We start from the raw sequence: 21,713 nt of genomic DNA on the forward strand, positions 1-21,713 counted from the left end.
TCTGCAGGGGTCACTTTTCTTGGATTCCCATTAGGGCAGTTCTGTCCACCAGCGAAGGGGAAGAACTGGCAAGCCCCGGATGCCCCTTCTCTCCTTGCAAAAGCAGGAGGAGGCAAAGCTGGCCAACAGCTGGTCTGTGCTTATGCCAAGGGAACAAGCGATTCATGGCTGCCCCTGCCAAAGCGTGAGACAGGCTGACAAGGGGTGGGGGGGCAAGCTGAAATTCCACTGGCTCCTCATCCACATGCTACATTTGACAAAGGGATCCACCCCCCACCCTTCCCTCATTATAGTTACTCCTCAGGAAGAAGGTAAGGGGGAAATCCTTCCTCCTTAGGTCTGACTGGGGGCCCAGGCTCAAGAAGGCCCCTGGGGGCCTCTGCCTAAGCTGGTTCCTTGGAATTTGCTCTATGATGAGAGCCTTCTAGAGGCCTTTCACAGGTGAGAAATTAAATAGTTCTTAACATCATCAGCAAATACTTGCCAGATGCCCTGGGCTGCTGAAAGACCTGAGGACCTTACATTCCGCTGGTTGACTAATGCAGTTCATGGGCCAGATGAGCCCCCACTATTATTCCCAACCCTCCTATCCCAACGTTCTTGGTCAGTGGTGTCACAATTTGCAACAATGACTGTCTTTCCAAGGGTCTGCTGCAAGGTCTGCTGAGAGTTTCTTAATTATGCTTTGAAAGTTGCATCTCTTTGCCTCATCTACCACCCAAACGAGGGTAAATCCGCACTTCTAGGGGCAGCATTCATGAAGACATGGGCCAAGGAATCACAGGGTCATAGAACTGGAGCTGGAAGGGACTGGTCCCAACCCCCTTATTTTAAACTGAGGCCCTGAGCAATCGGGTAACTTGCCAGGATGGGGCAAATCCAGGATTCAAATTTGGGTTCTTTTGACTCCAAACCCAGTGCTTGTAATACCCTGGAAATCCCTTTGTCAGAAATGGCTGAGGAGCCAGGAATTTGGATATCGAGAAAACTTTCTCTTCTTTATTTAAGCCTCACAGACACAGGGATTCAGAGATTCATGCTACTTCTAATAAATCATAGTAGGGTGCATTGAAGGGGTGCAGGTACTCACACTGCCTCCTCCTGGGACGTGTTTGATATTATCCTTTGAGCCACACTTGGACTGGACGTTGCTAAGATCCAGCTTCTTATTAAATATCTGCACCTTTGATAGCCAGAAAAGAAGATGAGTCACTCAGCACACAAGCATGGAGCCCCTCTGCCCTACAGTACTCAGCGCTCCCAAGGTGGGACCAAGGAAAGGCGGCACCAGGCCGGAGGGGGCCCCCTAGGCCGGAGGCCACTAGTCCTCTGGCTCAGCGTGCTGCTTCTGGATGCACCGAAGAGACCTTGGTCAGATCCCACAAGAGCTGTCTGGAGGGGAAGGGGGTGATCTTTGAAAAGTGGTGCCCTCCCATGCATCTAATGACAACCTGGAAAAGCATACACAGCAAGTAAGTGGTTAAAGGTGCCAGGTCCTCATCCTCAGCATGGAGGAGCTGTCCTGTGAAAACTTTCATTGCCGAGGACTTCAAGGAAGGGGGATTTCACTTTAAGGAAAAAAAAAAAAAGAATAGGTGAAAAATCTGGATTTACAAAATTAAATATATTTTGCGGGGTGAGCAATCATAAACACTGTGAAAGAGGGTTCTGTGAAAAGGCAAGCTCTTCTATATTTGAAACTGGGATTGATTTTATATTCAACTTTCCAAAAAGTTGTGTATAAAGAGAAACTACATAGATTTAGAGCTAGAGGAGACCCTAGAGGTTATTTTGGCCCAGCAGCTTCACTCTTCAGACCCTGAGGCCTGGTGATACAAAGGGATTTCCCTAAGGTTACCCAGATAGTGGTATAGCTAGGACCCTCTCACTTCCACACCAAACCTGTCCAAAATCCCATCCCCTACAGAGAAACCTACCTATAGTGTCATCTTTGCTTAAGGTAAAACAAACAGGATGACATTTAAATGGCAAGGACGGGATGGGCAGAATGAAAAGGGTATCCTTTTGAGAAGACAAATGGAGATGTGAAACTTTGTCAGGGACCTTAGGAAAAAAAAAGAAAGGTTTCCTTCCCTCTATAGTATTAATAGTGAACTCTTTTTTCCTGTATTCTCTCTCTTGAGTATTTTTAAAGAAATGAAGTTATTTCCCCTATCCTTCCTTTCCTTTCTTTTTCAACGAGTAATGTCTCCCCACAACCTGTTCCCTTGATTAATAAGCAGAAGAATTAGGACTTAGATAGAATCATAGTTCCTCCAACTTGGAAGGAACATCTGTCATGGATGTAGGTAGAGGCTCACAATCACCTGGACCTGGGAATATGCCTAGTACTTGACTCTAGGGTGGAGAAGACAATCTGGAGGACAAATACCCTCTGGTACGGGATTGAACTCGGGCCCAAGTCCACTTTGCCATGTGATTGTTGGTCCTGCATCCCTATTTAGCCACACACACCCCTTACCCCACAGGGAAGACTTCTCAAATGTGTAGAACAAACTCTGGATGGGAGTCTGAGAGGGTTCTGGAGGTAAAGCAAGCCAAAAGAGCCTCTGCTACTATTTAGAGCCTCTGGAGACTGCTGGTTTCTACATTTATGTATCCTTAAATAAATTCTAAGCAAGTAGACCGAGCAGGGCACATTCCATTTGTCAGGCTTCAAGAATTCTTTGAACTCACCAGCTTGTGACCAAGACAACATTAGAAGGTGCCCAAGCAAATCTGTAACTTAAGAGAAAGCTCCTCTACAATATCTACATGATCATTAGTGGAGGGGAACCAGAAAGACCCCACAGAGCTGGCAGTTAAATTTTCAGGGTGAGCATTCACACCTTGGAAATCTGCAAATGCTACAAAGAGCTTGGTTTATTGTATCTGTTGACTGTTGAGACTCAAGAAAGAGATGGAGAAAATGTTAACAAATGAAGATTAACCTTTTAAGTGTGTTCTACATACTTCCCCTCCCCCCCCCCCCCCCCCACTAGAGAACTAGCTGTTAAATGTTCACTAGCACACTGATGAAAGGAACTCCTTGTCTTCTGAGGAAGCGTAATCACTTTTTGGGACAGTTCTAATTGTTTCCTAATAGAAAATTTCAGAGCCTAACTCTGCACTCTGCCTCTTTGTAACTTATAAAGTCCCTTGTTGAAAATTAGAAGGGACCTTTAAGCCCTACTAATCCAGCTTCCTCTTTTTTTTTTTTTTTTTTTTTACAAATAAGGAAACTGAGTCCTGGAGAAGACCAGAATTTGAAGGCAAGTCTCTGGTTCTAATCAATGGTCTTTCTGCTGACTCACATCTTCCTACTGACTGGGATAGGAATTCAGATTTCCTGATTTCCACTCCCAGTCCTTTTCAGTTGTGAATCCAAGGGACTTGCTTTCTACTTAATTACTTAATTTACTTATTAAATGGAATTTACTTTACTGAATTCAGCCCATTCATCTTTTTTTTTTGGATCCTGAATCTATCATCAAATGCTTTAGTTGTCCCACTAAGATTTTTGTTATTTACACACCGGAGAGGCATCCTTCTTGCCTTTATCCAAATCATCCATAAGAGCAGAATTTTTCTGACTCCAAATCCTGTGCTCTTCCCACCACACTATTTGTGTGGTGTCTCTGATACTGGATATGGAAATAACAGGGTCATGGAAAATCCAGATGAGTTTTAAACCCACAAAATCTCGTAAAATCTGTTGTGATTCTGTTGTTGGGAGGCACACACCAACAACTGTATTATACTGCCTAGATGAAGGTGGGATGGGGGAAGAAGGTTGGGGATGAGCATAGTTTGACATCAAATATAATTTTTTTTAGTAACCTTTTATTAGTCAAGAGTTATGCCTGCTATTTCTCCACTGCCCTTAAAATTATTGACATAAAATTGTTTTTACATTGCCTATGTTGTCTGTTCTATTGCTTTTCCATATCACATCCTGAGATCGATCTCTTATAAGAATTTAAAAGACTTTTTAAAAAATTCAGTAAAACTGACATATCAACTAAGACTGACATTTTATACAGTGTTGTATATTCAAAAACACATTTGGGAGGGAGGGATTGAGAGAGGGAGGTACATTCTCATATTTTTTTCTTTGGAGATAAGCTTTGTCCCATTGTCATCTTTGGGATATTCATTTTTTTGTTAATTAAAAAAATTAACACAGATTTATTTTTTCTCTCCTATTAGAAAAGAAAAAAAAAAAAAAAAAGGAGGAAACTCTTGTAACAAATATACATGGCCAAGGAGAACAAATTATTGTACTGACCATGCCTGAAAACTATGTCTCAATTTGCACCCTGAACTCATCACAATCTGGTTTAAAGCTAAACAGAAACCAGTTTGTAACATAAGGAGGCATAATGGAGCTTTTACTAAAATCTTAAATTGGACTGATTGTTGGGGAAGACTAATCATGTGTTTTAGAGAAGGAAATGGCAAGCCACTCCAGTATCTTTGCCAAGAAAACCCTACGGATACCAATGGCTGTAATATGGTCCATGGGGTCACAAAGAGACAGACAGGAGTGAATGACTGTCTGAACAACAGCAACCATGAATTCTTATCGAAGTAATTCTTATCATGGAATCATAGAATGTCAGAACTCTCTTGGGAAATTATGTCTATGCCCTTCACTTGAAAGAATAAGAGAGAATATATGGCTTGCCCAAGGCCACTGGAGAGAAGTTACTAGAACTCAAATTTCCCTGGCTTTCCACCTAGAATTTGTATTTCTCACTATAACAACACATCGTTTCTGGACCTATTCTCTGTACTTCTATCTCTCTCTACTTAACCAAACTGAGCAGACATACTTTTGCTACAAAAATAGTATTCCTTAACACATCCAAATTAAAACCCAGCTTCTTACTCTTGGCCAGTGTCAAATTACAGAATCACAGAGCTGGAGGGATCCACAGTGGCAGTCTCATCCAACCCAGGCTGAAACAAGACCCTCTTCCTCCACCCATACAACAATTACAACAGAGCAACAGCAACAACAACATACCTGACATTTTCCCATGCAATCTTTGCTTAAAGACTTCTCCTGGGGGAGGGGGGAAGTGTGGGAACCACTACATTCCAAAGTAGCCTTTTTTTAAGTTTTTGGATAACTTTAACCATTAGGAGGTTTATTTTAACATCCACACAGCCTTGCAGTAAGAATTTTCAAGAACAAATGTTTAGATACTCACTTTTGAAGTTAGTCGAATAGCTGGTTCTAGATTCACAGATTGTTAGAAGTGCTCTTAGAAACCATTTAATCCAACCACCTCATTTTAAGTACAAGGTCATAGATAACAGTTAACAGAGCAAGGATTTGAACTGGCTCCTGGCTCCTATTTCAGTGCTTATTATCTTCCTACTAGATCTTCCTATTTATACCACCCTCATACTTTAAGGTATTCTAGATGAAAAAAAATCTTTTAACGTGGGATTGATTTTTTTATTTTTAAGTGACAGGTATGTCAGTTTTAAAAATACTTCTGAATTTACAGAAAGAATAAAGTAGGGCAACAAATGAATCAGAAAGAGATGAAGTCTTGAGCTTAAGGAATTTTCATACTAGCTAAGCCATCCAAATGTGGAATGGTCTTACCTTGGGAGGAAGTGAATTTCCTTATCACTGGAAATCTTCCAGGGGAAGTTCCATGACTAATTTATCAGGGATATTATGAAGGGGATTCCTGCTCAGATGTGTGGGCTGAATTGGATTACTTCTGAGGTCCTTTCCAACTTTAAATTCCATGGTTTCATGGCTGTTTGGGCTTCTGCTTATTGCTGGCTAGTCTAACTGAACTACACCTGTCAAGATATCCATCTAAGCCTGCTTGCTTAGTTTTTGTGATAACATTTACTGCTGAAATGTCTTCTCTTTAGCCAGTAAGTCTGTCTAGGCTTGGAATTCCAGCCATTTCAAGGCCAGCCTAGGCCCTCACTGATAAAGCCTTGCTTCCAGCCCCGCCTGGATTTTGCTTCCTCTGGTCCATGTCTCAGCCCAGATCTCCCAGGGCTGCTTTAGTTTGGATTAGATCTTCTTGCTAGTTCTTGTCCAGTCTCGCCATTTGACCACATAAGTCCAAATAGCAGAAGATGTCACTTTCTCACATAAGGGTTGATACCTTAGAAATCCTTGGCTATCTCTCTGCTCATCTTTTTTTTTTTTTTATTCCATTTTTCTTTAATCTGTTCATCTTTCATAATCCCGTTAACAATGTGGTGCTGCCTCTGATTGTGTACTGATTTTCAAAATCATTTGGCAGCGAGGTCAAACCTTGGGTTGGGAAGGTAGGTTAAACTTTGACAACTGTGCACATGTTCTCCTGTGGAAGTAATAAAAATTATAGCCAGGTGGCTGAGTGGGAAGAGCACTGAGTCTGGAATCGGGAGGGCCTGACTTTAAATCCAGCTTCAGATGCTTATTAGCTGTCTGACCATGGATAAATCACCGTGGATAAATAACCCTGTTTAGCTTAATTTCCTCATCTGTAAAATGAGCTGGAGAAGAAAATGGCAAACCGCTCCAGTATCTTTGCCAAGAAAACCCCAAATGGCCTCACAGGGAGTAGGGTCTGAAACAACTCAACAATACACAGCCAGTCAGCGATACCTGCCAAAATCATGTCCTATCAAAACCAAAGACATTCTCAGCAGGTAAGTGGCCAACACACGACTAAGGTCAGAAGAGAAAAGGCACCTTTCTCTCATTAAAGGGGCACTCCATTTAAGCCAACTCATTAGACAAAATCCCAATTTGCAAAGAACTCCTAACTTTCATCAAAACATTATTCGCTTTTTAAAAGAGTTCCTTTAAAAAGAAGCTTCCCCGAATGCCTTAAAAACCAGTTAACAGAAAAGCCAATTTATATATTTCAGAACTTCAAAGTCCCATACAAAGTGAAGTATAACAAAGGAGTCTAAAAAAACCAAAGCTCTGAACCTTGCGAGGACCCCGGTCCTCTCTACTTCGTCCTATTATAAACTGGTATTTTTATGACTGCTTTGTCTTCTTGCATTTCCGACTGAGTTCTTCACAGCTTCCAGGGCTTGGGGGTCGGGGCAGAGGCAGAGAGAAGAAGGGGATAAAAGTGGGTATATATAACTGAGTTTTATGAAAGCACTGGTTAGAAGTCTTTTTTTTTTTTTTTAAACTTGGGCAATCTATGAAAAAAAAAAAACAATGCATCGAGGGCTTCCCCCTCTCCCCCAAATCAAACCCCCAAATCTCTCCCCCAAATCAAACCCCCAAATCTCTCCCCCAAATCAAACCCCCAAATCTCTCCCCCAAATCTCTCCCCCAAATCTCTCCCCAAATCAAACCCCCAAATCTCTCCCCCAAATCAAACCCCCAAATCTCTCCCCCAAATCAAACCCCCAAATCTCTCCCCCAAATCAAACCCCCAAATCTCTCCCCCAAATCAAACCCCCAATGCCCCAACAGCTTCAGTTAATTTTCTTTTGGAGAAAACACAAAACGTCCTGTTTCTCTCTCTCTCTCTCTCTCTCTCTCTCTCTCTCTCTCTCTCTCTCTCTCTCTCTCTCTCTCTCTCTCTCTCTCAATAGCACTAACTCATCAATCATGGGAGCCATAACTCAATCTGATATCACAGGGAATTAAGAGAGGGAAGTTCAGGGAAGAGAAAGACAAAGAGACACGAACGGACAAAGATGCGGACACACCCAGGGAGAGAAACTTTCACGGAGTCACACCGCCCCCTTGCGGCCCGCCAGGGCGTGGCCGTGGGGGACCCCCCCCCGCGGGGGGGTTGGATCTCCCCTCGCGGAGGGGCCTTCCCTCGGTGGGCGGAGCGCCGCCGTCCCCCGGGCAGCGCGCGGGGCTCCTCTGCGCCGATCCCTGCCAGCGGCTTTTTTCCTCACTCATCTCTGCAATGTGTTCTTCTGCGACGCTAGCCCGTTTCTCTGGTCTGTCCACCGGTAGCGATGTTTCGCAGCCTCGGAAGCTGCGGCGGTTTTCATTAGTCCTTTAAGGGTCCGTTCGTTCCCCAGACATCCCATTGCGGAGTCATGTCCTTTTCTTCGCCCGGCATCCACGTGGGTGAATCCCAAATGAGCTGATGCCAACTGTGGCTTCGAAACTATCCCAAACGGTTCAAACGCTGTCTTCATCGCGCCGCGGGCAGCCCCGGGCGCAGACATACCCGGGACTCACCCGTTCTTCCTCCCAAGTTGGGAACTCCCACCGCCCACCCCCGCGCCCTTTCCCCCTCCTTCCTTCCTCCGGCCTTTCCTTTCTCCCTAGCAAGGCTCCCGGTCTGCATCTTCCTTCAGCCCCTTTGTGCATCCCCTTGCCTCCTCACCACATTTTACTTTAGGAGCAGCCTTTACAATCAGCCGGCCAACGCCCTGCATTCCCTCGCTCTGCCGAACTCCAACCTTGGATCTCCCCCGTCCGGTTCTTTCTCGCCCCCCATCACCGGGCTGACGAGCCTGGCTGGAGTTTAGCCGAACCATTTCGAAGAGGGCACCGTAGCATGGATCTATGCTACGCAAGCCTGAAAACTATGAGTTTAATTCTTTTGATTAATAGAATAATTTAATTTTATTCAAATTTCATTGATGCCAGCAGTCTCTTGGCTCGTCCATCCTACTCCGCCTTTCTTGTGCCTTCTATCATGTTCCCCTTCCCAGCTGTTCCAGATTCCGCCACTCTCTCCTTTTCCCTCTTGTCAGGCGGCTTCGGCGCCCAGGTTAGGAAGAAGGCCAAAGCCATCCAAGGAGAGTTTCTTCTATTTTCCTCCTTCCTGTGACAACGTCCTCTTAGCTTTGTCTATTTCATCTTCCTTCCCTCCTTTCTGGGGATGGGTGAAGGAATAAGCATTTATTAAGCATCTACGATAAGCATTCATTAAGCACCTATGATGCCAAGTGCTTTTATAAATATCTATATCAGCTCATTTAATCCTCACAGCAACCATTACCACCATTTCGCAGCAAAGGAAACTGAGGCAGAGAGAGCTTAAATGACTGTCCCAGCATCAAATAGATAGGAACTGTCGGAGGCCGTTTTTGTAATAAGATCTTTGGGATTCCAGCCCCAGCACTCTACTTGCCTCCAACAGTATTTCTCCTTATGGAAGCTAGTCGAGAAAACTGAAGCCCAGAAACAGGAAATGACTCCCAAAATGGGCTTGGGCAATGAAAGGCCCAGGTCTTCTGACTTTAAATTCCAGCCCTCTTTTGACATTACCCCATTCCTGACTTCTCACTGACCACCAGCTAGAGATCCGTCATCTGTATACGCTGCCAAACCATTTTGGTCTCTGAGAATCCATCTGGCAAGGACCGGGTCTTGGTGAAAACTGAAGGGGGGAGTGTCCGGCCCCCACGCAGAGCCCATCAGCTTTTCTGGCCTCCACCAGCTCTCCACGTGGAGAATGCTATCAGAGCTTGCTTCTGGTGCATTCATAATGATGGGTAAGTGGAGGGGCTCTGAAGCCCCATATGGACAGTCTGTAACTGCTTCCATTCAGCTAACAACATGGTGGAGAGGGGTCTCTCAAACTAAGAAGGTTTTCAAAAAGGCCTGTCCCTTCTGACTACTCCCTCTCAATGAGTATACATGTGGTATCCAGCGAGAACATGGTCCAAAGGGAAGAAGGACTTTTTCCTCTCTGAAGCCACATGGCCCCTCTCCCTTGCTTTTTCATCTGTCTTGTTCTGTTGCAGGCGGAAGCAGAGAAGCCTTCCTGGCACTGAGACTTTGAGGGCATGTTAATGTCCCAGTCAGTTTTTTTTTTTTCAGTCAGTGCAGAATTGATTCCCATTAGAAACAAGTAGCAATGTTTTAGACCCATCCTAGGAAAATCTGACTCATCTGGAAGGGATGTTAGGACCGATCCAATAAGAAATGATGTCAAATTTTGAGCCCATTTTGGAGATCAAGGTAGCTTAGGGGAGAGTATGACCAGAGGCATTGAGGGAAATGCTTATAGAAATGTTCTTGCTGTATCTTTGAAGTGAGCAGCTCTATGAAAAAGCTAGCAGATAGTTAAGTGTTTAAATGGATCTGGGCTGCTAGTTACTGTCACCCTACAATTGGGTAGTCAGTGGGGACTCAAGCCAGTGGCAATTAGAGAAACCAGTCTAACCTTTCAGAATGCTCCCTAGAATTTGGGGGGAGGTAGCCTGCCTGACTCTGGGAGAGGCAGAATGAACATGCAGGTTACTCATCTCATTTTTCCCCATCATCTTGTTTTAGAACTGTCTCCTGTTTCTAAAGGAATCTTGGGAATAGCTAGTTTTTCTTGTCCTTTTGGGGAAAATAGTTGGAATCCTACTTCTGCCTTCAGGATATTCATATTATGAAAGTAGAGTAAACTGTCCACCCCCTTTAAGAAATAATTAAAAATTATCCTTATCTGAAGGTTTTGGATTAACATGGAAGAGAAATATTATCAGTCAGTCTTCAACCATCAATTTGGAAACCATGTCCTTCTCTTTTAACACTTCAGATAGTAACAATACATATTTCCATCTCCCAGGCTGCAATCGGGTCCAGAGTATCCAGATGCCATAATGTGATAGAATTATTCCTCACTCTGGAGATACTTGCATTTCAGAATTTTCTATCACACGGCTAGCACTGAGCCACAGGTTGGCAGCTGGGACTGCAGAGGGAAGCTCTCAGTGGGAGAACTTGGCCCCAGTCCTTCCACAAGGGTGGCCTTTTGTGGCTTCAGAGGCCATGCAGCTGCTCTGGACTGATGGAGGGTGAGATAATTAGGGTAAAGTTGGCCAGATCTTCTAAGTGGGCCTCTCAAATACCCATGGTCTGTGAGGGAAAATTCTGTGGGCTGGCTAGAAACAAATACTCTTGTCAAGACTGTTCAGAAGGAGAGGCAGGTGCACATTCGAGGGAAGTGGATGCAGCTTTGGGTACCTGGAAAATACTCGAAGAATTAAGACTCCCAAGAGTTCTGAGATGATTTTTCATATGCTTTGAATTTTAAAGAGCCAGTCATCAGAGGAATAAGGACCAAAACACTCCATCCCACAGGAGTCTCCACTGAACCGCAGGAGGATTTTCTGGCACTAAAGCTCCCAGGGCTGGAGCTGGTCTTGAGTTGCAGCATGAACTGGGTCACTTGTTTTTGCCTAATATTGCAACAATGGTCAGAGAAGGAAAGCAGGGGCCCAGTTAAAAAAAAGCCAAAAAAGAGGGAAAGAAAGCACTACAATTAAAAATAGTGCCTTTTCATTTAAAGAGAAGGGAATTTTGGGCAAAAGGGGAAACAGAAAAGTGTTTATTATTATTATTTCCATGTGGTCTTCTGGTTCCTGCCTGGCTAGATATGACAAAAGGCCTGTGCTCCAAAGGTATTTAGGGGAGATAGTTTTGCAATGTGTCCAAAATTAGGCAAGAATGCATTTGTGCATATCAGGTCTTCCTATGCAGAAATCCCAGAGATTGAGATCTGCTTTGAGAGTCAGGTGATTGACAGGTTGCTATCATTTCCTTGTTCTCCTCTTCCATCATTTCCTCATCTTTATCATCATCATCAGTAAGTATAGGAGCATTTTAATGAGGGAGAAAAAAAGGGAATAGAGAGGTCTCTCTCTCTCTTTTTTTTTTTTTTTGTACAGAAGGTATGGGGGTAATAAGAGAGCCTTTGTTTCTGCTTAATTATATCAATAAAAGTGGTAAAACCTTGGAAGTAAGACAGGAGCAAAGGCCAAAGGAAATGCACCAATTAGTACACATGATATACATTTTCTCATTTGATCCTCACAACAACCCTGTGAGGTAGGTGCTATTATTATCCTCATTTTACAACTGGGAAAACTGAGGCTGAAAGAGGTTAAGGGACTTAACCTGGAAGTCACACAGCTAGGAAGTGTCTGAGACTCAAACTCAGATTTTCCTGGCTTCTAGGCCAGCCCTCAGTCACTTTCCCATCCAGAGGCCAAACTAGGTCCAGGTACTAATTCCCTTCTTCTCTGAGAGATCATAGAATTCACCATACAGGCCTCTGGATTAAAAAACAAAATTAAAACCAGAGCTCCTTGATTCTTGTTGCTAGAGAAGCAAGGACTGAACAGTACAGGAATGATCTTCAATAAAAGTGAGGATCTCCAACTTTTTGGAGAGCAGCTCGAGCCCCAAAGGCTGAGATGAAGGTGATGGAGAAACCCGCTTCTCCCTCTGGCCCACCTTAGGGGCTGGCTGCTGTTGGGTCATCGTGTCTTGTTAGGCGATCTTCTCGACCAATAATTAAAAGGCCCATGGGACTACACAGGGGATAAAAGTTGGGGGTTGCCTGACCTGATCAGGAATTCCCTCTGATCAGATCTAACTGAACAAGGTGAAAAAAGCCTTTTTGGGAAACTGGATGGTATGGTGTAGGTAACAAAACCCAGAATTCAGTAAGTGCCTCCTGAGCATAAGCACTGCAGTCTCAGTTTATCTCACTGTGCTGATCTAGAAGTAATCAGGTCCAGTCCAAGCCCAAGGGGTCGGCCCCAGGCTCGGACAGATGTTTCCTCGATTCCCTGGTCTGAAAGGTAGCTTTCCTCTGATAGAAACACTTCTATTACTCACATCCGAGTCCAACCTTCCTCCTCTTTTCCCTCTTTGGTCTAGAATCCAACATGTGGAATTATAATAACAACTCTAGCACCCTAAAGGTTTTCCCAAAAGCTTTCCTGACAACAACCCTATGAGGTAGGCCAGTGTGATCCCCTTTTACAGAAGAGGGAGTCAGGGGTCAGAGGGCCATAGATACTTGACCATGGTGGTCATATGGCTCAATAAGAATCAGAGCTGGGGTTCAGCTCCTCACAGACTAACATTCTACTGATCTCTGCACCAAAAACTCGCTGCTCCAGAACTCACAAAATACAGCAGAACAGTGCCTATTTTAGATGATACAACCATGAGGTAATACCTGGGTTTGAACATTACTGTTAAGTCAATTATTAATTCACACCAGGAACTAAACTATTTCATTATGAACAGGCCAGCTCCCAGACAAGCTGAGGAATTCCTGGGGACCACTGCATGCGACTTAAAGGGACACAAGGATAAATTGCTGGATTCTCTTATAATAACATCAACCCAATAATCCTACAGCTGAAATCTCAGAAGATCTTTTAAGGGTGGTGTTGCTACTCTGTGTGGAGAACAGCACTCAGCTTATCAATGTTACCTGTAGCCCCTTCCTAGAGGATGTCAGGAAATTTCATGTTAACACAGCCCCCTTTCCTGGCTATCCATCACAGAAATGGCTATAACAGTAGTTCTTATGATTGGAGAAGAAAAGTCTTGGGAATAGTCCTGGTACCTAGTAGGCCAAAGCAGTTGCCAAGCTTGTGGGTGGCTGAGAACATCCCGGGCCCGTCACTTCTCCCTTCTGGAGGAGGATACTGGGAACCCTGAGACTCCCTCCTGGCCAACTACCCACCAGAGATTCGCTGTGATCCCTTACCTTTCCACCTCCTGGCTGGTGTTTTAAGTTTTCAGTGGACCCAATCTTGGACCTGACATTTTTCAAGTCTGGCATGGGAACTGTAGAAGTCTGAAGGCGACTCTTGGCTGAAGACGGGGACTTGGGTGGTGTACGGACAACAGCCACCTTTTTCGGCTCCCTGGTTGGGGGTGTGGGCAGAGAGGGTGTACGGGACCGGCTGCCAGGAGTCCCTGGGGAGCCGGGGCTGCTGTAGCCGCTTCGGTCTCCAGATTTTGTTGATTCACCTGAGAAGGGAAGAAAGAGGAATGGCCTTGGATTTCCTTATAATCTTTTGATATTAATACCATCCAACCACCTTCTCCTATGTACCGCCTAAGATGGTTCCTGCCCATGCTTGGGACAGTTAATCTAATGCTCATTTGTGAATGAAGTCATAAGGGTCCCCTTTTTTTTTTTTTTTTTTGAGACACTTGGGGTTAAGTGACTTGCCCAGGGTCACATGACCAGGAAGTGTTAAGTGTCTGAGGTGGTATTTGAACTCAGGTCCTCCTGACTTCAGGGCTGGTGCTCTATCCACTATGCCACCTAGCTGCCCCTTAAGGGTCCAATTTCACTCATCTGATGAACAATCCCAACTTAACTACTGCCCCCATCATCTGATATCAGCAAATACTGGTGCAAGAAGGCACTGAGTCTACCTTGTGGGTGATGAAAACTACTTAAAATTAGCTTATCTGAAACAAAGTGAGGCAACATAGTATAGTGCAAAGAACCCTGAGTCTGGAGACTGACTTCCCTCTTTAGCTATTTATTACCTGTGAGATTCTGGGGCAAATCCCCTCCCACTCTGGACCTTGGTTTTCTCATCTGATTAGGAAGGAAGTTGGGAATAGATGGTCTAAGATGCCCTTAAAAAAAAAAAAAGTTGTTCTTCAGTCATGTCTGACTGTTACCCTTTTTAGGATTTTCTTGGCAAAGATACTGGAGGTTTGCCATTTCTTTCTCCAGCTCATTTTATAGATGAAACTGAAGTAGACAGAAGTTTGACACTAAGTGCTTTGCCCAGGTTCACAAAGACAGTAAGAGCCTGAGGCTGAATTTGAATTCAACTTGGCTCCTGACTCAGGGCCCAGCTGCCCCTTCGTAGGCCCTGTAAAGTACCTGGCTACTATCAAGCTGACTTTCAAATTTCTTTGGAATGGACTCCATGCCAACCCTTCCCACCCCCTCCTGCCAGGGAATCTCTAGAATTCATTAATTCACAGAAGTAACTAATTATGAGGTAGTTTAAAGTCCAGTTTTTCTTTTTTTTTTAAGTCTGAAGGCCCTCAACCAGAGAGATATCCCAACAGTTAGAAAAGAAGGTCCAGCAAGTGGTTAGCTATTGGATGGAGGGATTATTTAATGCATCCATCCAAGCCTGTCTTCAGGGTTGGGCCGAGCCATGGAAACTGCCCAAAGTCCAAGTCGCTTTCCTTTGCATACCAGTTGTACTTACAAAGAGTTGAGTGTCCCTGCCCTTTGGTTAAGCACAACTATGATCCCATTGCACACACACTTGTTTTAGAGACCCTTCAAACTCAGTTTTGTCACCCTTCAGTTTCACTTTTTACTTTTCCAGTTCCAATTCTCCACTAATTAGTTAATAATCTACAAACAAATCTACAGAACTGTGGGGTGTGTGTGGGGAAGATTTGGAACAGCTCATTTAAAGAACCTTAGGCTATGAATTCCTTTATAAAGTGAAAACTGGCAGCTAATTTTTCCAAGTTGTTTTCCTTTAAAGTCTGGACTTTGATCTATGCTGCATTTTCAAAAATTCAGGACACACCTGCAGCAAAGCCCAGCAGCTTGATGAGTCGGGAATTCTCTTGTTTTCTGATGTAGAATCCGAGGAAGAGGACATTAACAGAGAATCCTGGCCATGGGGGATCTCTGCCCCAAGCTGGGAACGGCCAGAGTTCTGCCCAGCAGGTGGGGAGGCAGTCTTGCAGGCAAACAGCCCATCCAGCCCAGTATGACAAGGACCCAGGATCTGTGTGTGTTCTCTACAACCACCCCAGGGATAAACCCTGCCTGAGTGAAAAGGGAAGCATCAGACTACAGTCAGAAAGAGTGAAGGGGTTGCCCTTGGAGGACCTGAGTTCAGATTTATCCATGTCACCTCACCTCTCTCAGCTTAATAACCTCTGGTGGCTCCCTAGTATCTCCAGGACCAAGTATAAACCCCCTGGCTTGCATCTTTCAAGTCCTTCATAACTGGCTCCCTCCTCCCCTTTCCAATTTCATATACTTTATTCTCCTTCTGCATCTTCTACAATTTAGGGACAATTCTGGCCTCTATCTTCCATTGGCCATCCCTCACTTTTGTTCGAAAGTTTGAAAATGATGCAGCAACTGATGGTGCAGTGGATAGAACACCAGATCTGGGGGATCTGAATTCAAATCTGGCTTCAGACACTAGCTGTAAAACCCCTGGGCAAGTCACAACCCTGATTGCCTCGCCAAAACAACAACCTTCCCCCCCACCCCCCCCAAAGCTTGAAAATGACCTCTTTTCCCTTGTACCTGGCTCGTATTCTTATGTTTCTTTTTAGCATTATAGTGATTGCTTACTTTGGGGCTTGGGTCAGTGATTTCATGGATGGGGGGACATTTCCTTCAGCAATTAATGCAGTTGGGACTTGTGTTTTTAAAGCCCTGCCTTACAGGTTCAGTAACTGGCTGATACTCGTCAGAGGCAGGATTTGAATCCAGCTCTGTCCAATATGCTATATTCTCTCTTATTGCATGGCTATGATCAATTTATATGTATATCACCAGGCCCATTGCTCTAAGCTTCATGTCTAAACCTACCACAGTGCTCTAGAAATAACCATTATTTAATAAGCAGTTGTTGAATGAATGGAATAATGCATGAATGAGTCTCCATCCCCAAACTGCTTGAGTCTCACCTGGGTAAAGCTGTAAAAAGCTATCTAAACTCTACCAACCAAACTGTGTACAAGCCCCATGCTCTATCACGGTAGCCTGAGCCTGCTGGCTGTCTCAGAGAATGCTTTCAAGGCCATTCTGAGGGGCAGAAGGCTGGCTGCTCCCACTTGATTGCCCCAAAAAGCCAGCCACGTATCCACTGAGGCCCTCGGTACGTTGGCGGCTCCATGCTGAGGCAGTTTTTCCTACCAGCACTTGGAGGTGTCTTTGGGGCTGATGTTTTGGCCGGAATTCTGGTTGCGTTGGCTGGTCCTTTCTGACCCGAAGGTGCCGCCGTCCTGGGAGTGGCCATTTTTATGCCGCTTTTATTATCTGCCCCCTGTGAACCAAATCAGAAGGGAAAATTTACTACATGTAAACATCTCTGAAATCCAGCATGATTTCCTCTTGTGCTTTTTTACAAACCTCACATCAAACTTTCAATTCTATTATATTCAATTTCTATCCCTTTATCAAGTCAGAATCCAAATTTGGGGTTTATCCACCGCAACAGTGGAACAAATGATGCTTTGGTTTTCATCTGACCCCTACATTTGTGGCCCTATTTATGTATCAAGCATGCAAATTTCCAGAATGTGAATTAATATCATCATTCCTGATCTTGATCAAGCCTATGAACTTTGTCAAGCCATGCTCTAAAATTTCCCCATTGGAACTATTAGTTACAATGATTAGTAACAAGAAGCCTTACATTTCTCCATACATAGTTATCTAAAATAATTTTACCTGATATCAGTTTTGCTAGAAAAATCAACCAGCTTATTATGTCTTTTTAGAAATAAATTGTGCCCAAGTGAATGCTTCTATTCTAATTCAACTGGCTTGTTTATTTAATTAGCAACTAATGATCTCATCAGATTCAGCACGTCCATCACTAGTTTCTGAATTTTGCTCCTTTCCCAACTCATGGGGTTTTTAAAGCTATCTTTTTGTTATATTGAAATGTCTTTTTTGAGTAGGTAAACTAAATGAAAGGTTGCAAGGGATTAGCCATAACATACAAACAAAAAGTAAATAATATTGATGAAGGATGGATGGTTGACTTCAGAGTGAATGTTGGATGTTGGATGTATATCTTATACAAACGAGTGAGAACTATGTAACTCAAAAGAACCCAACCACCATGCCAAAATAATTTTCAAAAATGGTGATAGTTTGCATAAAAATAAAATTTATGGATTTAGTACCATGCCAATCAAACCACCACAATGTTGTTACTTTACGGAACTAGACTCTCAAAAAATTATCTGAAGGCACAAAAAATCTCAAGGGAAATAATAATAAAAAAAAACAGAGATAGGAGAGTGCAGCTTTACCATAGCTCAAATTATCTATAAAGCAATTATCAAGACTATTTACTACTTGCCTAAAAAAAAAAAGAGGAAAAATTTTGGATGGAATAGATTAGGTGAAGACCCAGAATAAAACAATGTTTATATTGAAGGATATCAAATAATGGGATAAGGGCTCTTTGTTTGATAAAAACTGTTGGAAAAACTAGAAAGCATTTTGGTAAAAATTAAGTTTAGGCTAACATTTTATCCCACATATGTATAGAACTCCAAATGAGACACATAAATATGAAAGGTCACATCACAAAAGTGATGTGATAATTGTGATAAAAACATATAATTTTCATTAAATGAAATTAAAAAGCTCTTTAAAAAATTAGTTTTACTGACATTCTATTTTTATATAACCTTTATTTCTGACTGTATCTTACCAATCTTATCCAGTAAGTTATTGCTTAAAACAATGATCAAAAGGGGGGGGGCAGAGAAAGCAGTTTAGCAAAACTAACCTTTAAGATATAAACCATGTCTGATAATATATGCAATATTCCATATCCTTAATCCCCCACCTCTGCAAAGAAGGGAGGAAGGTGCAGTTTTAGAAACTTTTCTCTAGGAATAAGTTTGATTAGTAGAACTATGCAGCATTCAGTTTCATTTTTTTGTTTATTATTGTTTACTTTGTGGCAATCCCTGTATATACTGTTTTCTTGGTTTTGTTCATTTCACTCTGTATCATTCATACGTCTTCTCATGCTTCCCTGAATTTTTTATATTCATTGTTTATTTTGGTATAGTAATATTTTGTAACATTCATGTATAATCATGATTTTTTTCACACCTTGACTTGCTACCACAAAAAATACTGCAGTTTTGGATAGCAAAATGGAAATTTTGGTATAGTTGTGACCTTTCTTTTTTTGATCTTTTTGGGGTATATGGCTAGCAGTATATGATTTGTAGTCACTTTGTAGCACAATTTAAATTACTTTTGAGAAAGTTCAGACTAATTCATAATCTCAACATTACTATAGTAATCATCCTGTCTCTCTTTAAACCTTCCAACACTATTTCCATCTTTTGTCATCTCTGACAATTGGCTGAAGGAGAAGCAAAATCTCAACATTATTTTGATTTGCAGTTCTCTTTTGTGTTATTAAATGATCTGGAACGATTTTTCATGGCTTACCATTCTTTTTAAAACTACTTTTCAAAGTCTTTGGCTACTTATCCATCTAAGAATGGTTTTGGTCTTGTGAGTTCATATTATATCATGGATATGACACTTATCAGAGGCCTTTGCATAAATACATTTTCTCCCTATTAATTACTTTTTCCTTATTATGTGAATCCCATTTATTCTTAAAAACTTTTCAATTTCGTGTAAACTTTATTTTTTCATGATTGTTTCTAAGCCTTGTTAAGAATTCTCCCTCTTAGCCACAGCTATGAAAGGTATCTGTATTTGATCCTCTTCTAATTTTTAATGGTATGACCTTTAAACATTCAAATTATATATCTATTTAAAATTTATTGTGATATGTAGGATAATATGTTGGTTAAACCTAATTTTTGCCTATTTTTCAGTTCTCCTGGCAATTTTCAGGTGAGTAGTTCTTCTCTAAGTAACTTATGTTCATGGTTTTAATCAAACATTGGGTGATTCAGTTTATCCCCCACCCTGATTCTTCCTTCCTTTAGAAATAACACCCTCCCCCATTATAACAAAGGCCTCAATTAATTAAACACTACTTCAAGCTCCTCTAATCTAACTTGCTCTTCCTTTAGCTTATTCAGAGCAGGGACCCCGGTTCAGCTCAGCTGAATCTCGCTGCACAGCTGCAGGGACAAGTGACAGACAGACAGACAGACCCCAAAGTCGTTTTCCAAGGATCAGAGTGCAATTGCTGAGGGGAGAGCCAGCCATCCCCGCCAGCATAGCTTGACCCTGTGCAAAGCCAGACTCCTTACCTTGGGTTTCATTGCTTTGGCTCCAGAACTGCCAGTATGGGATGTGACAGAAGAGACGTGTTTAGGAGAGGAACCTGGTCCTGAGGACACAGCTGGGCTGGAGGGTGGGAGCGAAGGGTCTGAGCTAACAGGAGAGGGTCGTTTAGGGCTAATGGTTGGTCTACCTTTCAGGAAGGTTTGAGCAGAGGAAGGTGTGGATGTCTTAAATGTGAACATAAAATAAAATCAGAACCAAAATCAGTACAGGAAAAGAAAACAAACCAAAATGGGGGGCGGGGAGAGGATTGTGGCCAGAACAATGAGGATGCTGGGCTTCGGTTTTGTTGGGGGGTCCCTGAGAGGAGTGGAGAAGGAGGGAGACCTTGAATGTCTCTGGTGCTTTACAAGGCTCTGGGATCGGCTCAATTTCTAGGGGCAGACCGGTGCCCTCTGCCAAGACAGAGATGGACTCACAGCAGCAGGCGTGAATGGACCAGAGTCAGGAGTTCTGAGTTCTGATCCTGGCTCTGCCATTATCTTGCTGTGTGATTCTGTCTCGGGTTTCCCATATGTAAAATGAGGGGGCTGAACCAAACAATCTCTACGGTTTCTTCCAGCTGTGACATTTTACAGATATATGTGACTGTTGAAATACTGGTGCATTATGCTTTCATAGGCTTACATATTTGCAAGGCTGGGGCAGTGCTATAATTCTTTTTTTAATTAAAACTTTTTATTTTTTTAAAAAATATACATGGATAATTCTTTGTCATTAGCCCTTGCAAAACCTTGTGCTCCAATTTCCCCTTCTTCCCCTACCCCCCTCCCCTAGATGGCAAGTAGTCCAATATATGTTAAACATGGTAGAAATATATGTTGAATCCAATATATGCATACGTATTTATACAATTATCTTGCTGCACAAGAAAAATCAAATTAAACTGGGAAAAAATAAAATAAAATGCATGCAAACAACAACGAAAAAGAGTGAAAATGTATGTTATGATGCACACTCAGTTCCCATAGTCCTGTCTCTGGGTGTAGATGACTCGCAAGATCATTGGAACTGGCCTGGATCATCTCATTATTGAAGAGAGCCACGTTCATCAGAATTGATCATTGTATAATCTTGTTTCCATGTACAATGATCTCCTGGTTCTGCTCATTTTACTTAAGAGCTATAATTCTGTAGGTCTTTACTGGCTCCAGCAAGCTACACAAGAAGCTAACACACACACACACACACACACACACACACCCCTAAAATTCAAGCTACAGCTAATTTCAAACTCAAGTATCTAATCTTAACATTGCCCAAAGAGACTCATTAATGTCAAATCTTAGAAGGAAAAAAACCACACAAATTTACACGACTATTATTTATGGCAAAAATCCACTAGCACACACAGACAATGGACGTTTCACATAGATTTGCTTTTGGAGCTGAAATCTCTTTGAGAAGTCTTTAAGAAATACTGGCAAATATCCAGATCCATAGGTGGCACAGGGGATAGAGTGCCAGGTCTGAAGTCAGGGAGACTGAGTTCAGATCTGACCTCAGACATCAGCTGTGCCACTTAGTTCTGCTAGCCTCAGGGATGTAAAATGAGCTAGAGAAGGAAATGGCAAGCCACTCCAGTATCTTTGTCAAGAAAAGCTCAAATAGGATCACGAAAAATCAAGCAGGACTAAAAATGAGGCAATAAGAAAATCTAGAACCACAGGGTCAAGACAGAGTGGTCAATATGCTCTTTGTCCCCACTTGATTCCCTCCAAACCCTTCTCCTCCTAATAATCATTCCTTTTTCATGCTCTTATCAGATTCTCACATCTTTGACTCCACTGTCTACCAGGCTCTCTGTGGCAAAGCCTTCCTTTTATGCAAACTATTCTCTCAAAAGCCATTAATGCCTTTCTAATAACTGAATCCAATGAACCTTTTCTCAGTTTCCATATTCTTTGATCACCTCTATATATCTGACACAAAACTCTTTCTTGAAATTCTTTCCTCTGGTTTCCATAACACTGC

The 21,713-nt window shown here is 42.7% G+C and overlaps 1 protein-coding gene across 19 annotated transcripts in view; it reads right to left on the reverse strand.

The window, feature by feature from the left end:
• MAPT (microtubule associated protein tau) overlaps window positions 1-21,713 on the reverse strand; it is a 156,065-nt gene that overhangs the window by 28,243 nt on the left and 106,109 nt on the right. For 10 of the 19 annotated variants that reach the window (XR_004233836.1, XM_031965949.1, XM_031965951.1 and 7 more), the window contains 4 exons: window positions 19,706-19,906; window positions 16,632-16,761; window positions 13,467-13,732; window positions 1,091-1,183 (listed from right to left, as the gene is read on the reverse strand). Coding sequence is in view for 18 of the 19 variants with exons in the window: in XM_031965949.1 (XP_031821809.1) it covers window positions 1,091-1,183; window positions 13,467-13,732; window positions 16,632-16,761; window positions 19,706-19,906 (690 nt within the window). In the remaining variant the exon portion in view is untranslated. The remainder of the gene's footprint in view (window positions 1-1,090; window positions 1,184-13,466; window positions 13,733-16,631; window positions 16,762-19,705; window positions 19,907-21,713) is intronic. The other 9 variants (XM_031965952.1, XM_031965959.1, XM_023502466.2 and 6 more) reach the window with 3 other exon arrangements.

This window comes from Sarcophilus harrisii, chromosome 4, assembly GCF_902635505.1.
Source record: "Sarcophilus harrisii chromosome 4, mSarHar1.11, whole genome shotgun sequence".
Classification (NCBI taxonomy): Eukaryota; Metazoa; Chordata; class Mammalia; order Dasyuromorphia; family Dasyuridae; genus Sarcophilus; species Sarcophilus harrisii.